The sequence below is a fragment of the Limulus polyphemus genome, unplaced genomic scaffold (genome assembly GCF_000517525.1).
Source record: "Limulus polyphemus unplaced genomic scaffold, Limulus_polyphemus-2.1.2 Scaffold1086, whole genome shotgun sequence".
NCBI lineage: Eukaryota > Metazoa > Arthropoda > Merostomata > Xiphosura > Limulidae > Limulus > Limulus polyphemus.
The window spans coordinates 320,643-321,736 of NW_013666696.1; the positions used below are offsets into that span (position 1 = coordinate 320,643).

The 1,094-nt window shown below is 34.1% G+C and overlaps 1 protein-coding gene across 1 annotated transcript in view; it reads right to left on the bottom strand.

Annotated features, from left to right (window-relative positions):
* Positions 1-1,094, bottom strand: part of LOC106462064 (retinol dehydrogenase 14-like) — a 34,660-nt gene that overhangs the window by 7,165 nt on the left and 26,401 nt on the right. Inside the window, exons 6-7 of the mRNA XM_013921945.2 lie at positions 593-805; positions 3-204 (exon numbers count right to left, since the gene is read on the bottom strand). Coding sequence (XP_013777399.2) covers positions 3-204; positions 593-805 — 415 coding nt within the window. The remainder of the gene's footprint in view (positions 1-2; positions 205-592; positions 806-1,094) is intronic.

Below are 1,094 nucleotides of genomic sequence, written 5' to 3' on the forward strand. Positions count from 1 at the left end.
ACCTGAAATATTTTCCTGATACCCCTGCGAGATCAGGTGAAACTGCTACGTACACACTGGTCTGAGCACCCTCTCTTGGAGTTTTGAGGAAGAATTTTATAAATGGCCAAGCACAATATCTGAAGACTTTATATACTACTAAGTGACGAAGCAAGTCTGTCTCCACTATGCCTGGGTGAAGGCTGTTCACTGTAACATTTGAACCTGTTAACATAAGTAAAAAAAAAGTTTATTCTGTCACATCACAATAATAGTCTGGTTTTATTTCATAATACAATTCAAGTAAAACAATACTGGATTAAGTTTTGTAAGTTCTTATCTGTACTGAAACTTTGTATCACTCGGTTAATATTATGTTTTGCCAAGATATGGTTTATCATAATGCCATTTTTCTAAACCAAATGCTATTATCTTTTGCATTGTAAAGCTTGACAAATCAAGAGCCAAAATGTATATATTTTCACATAGCTTTACCTGGTTTGAGAATATACACCAATGACACTCATCTGTAAGTTACAAAAGGAGAAACTTTCATCAAAATGATGACAATATATGGCCTACCATCCCCAAAATGTAAAAAAAGAAAAAGTACCTTTCAAAAGTTTAGTTAATTCTCGAGCAAACAGGATATTAGCCAGTTTTGACCGGGAATAAGCTTTCCAGGATACATAGCCTTCTTCTGAATTTATTTCTTTAAGATTTATTGACACAAATTTGTGAGCAAGAGCAGAAACGACAACTATTCGTGCCCCTTCAGTTGAAGCTTTTAGCTGATCAAGAAGAAGACATGTTAGAAGAAAATGTCCTGAAAGAAAGAAAAAAACTGTTTTATAGGCAGAATATTCATGATGTGTAAACTGGAATGGATGGCTACTCTACAAGTGTAGAGGATGACGTTTCGAAAGTTTTCTGTCTTAAGGTCCCTGAAGATGGAAGACTTTTGAAACGTCAACTTCTACACGTGTATTTTTATAACAGGCAATAGCCGTGCATTCCAGTTTACTCATCAAGATAAAAATTTTAAATTTTAAGGCACATCGTGAAATGATGAGTTATTGTGTTCTGTGATTATTTTGAACTAAAACAGATGTATA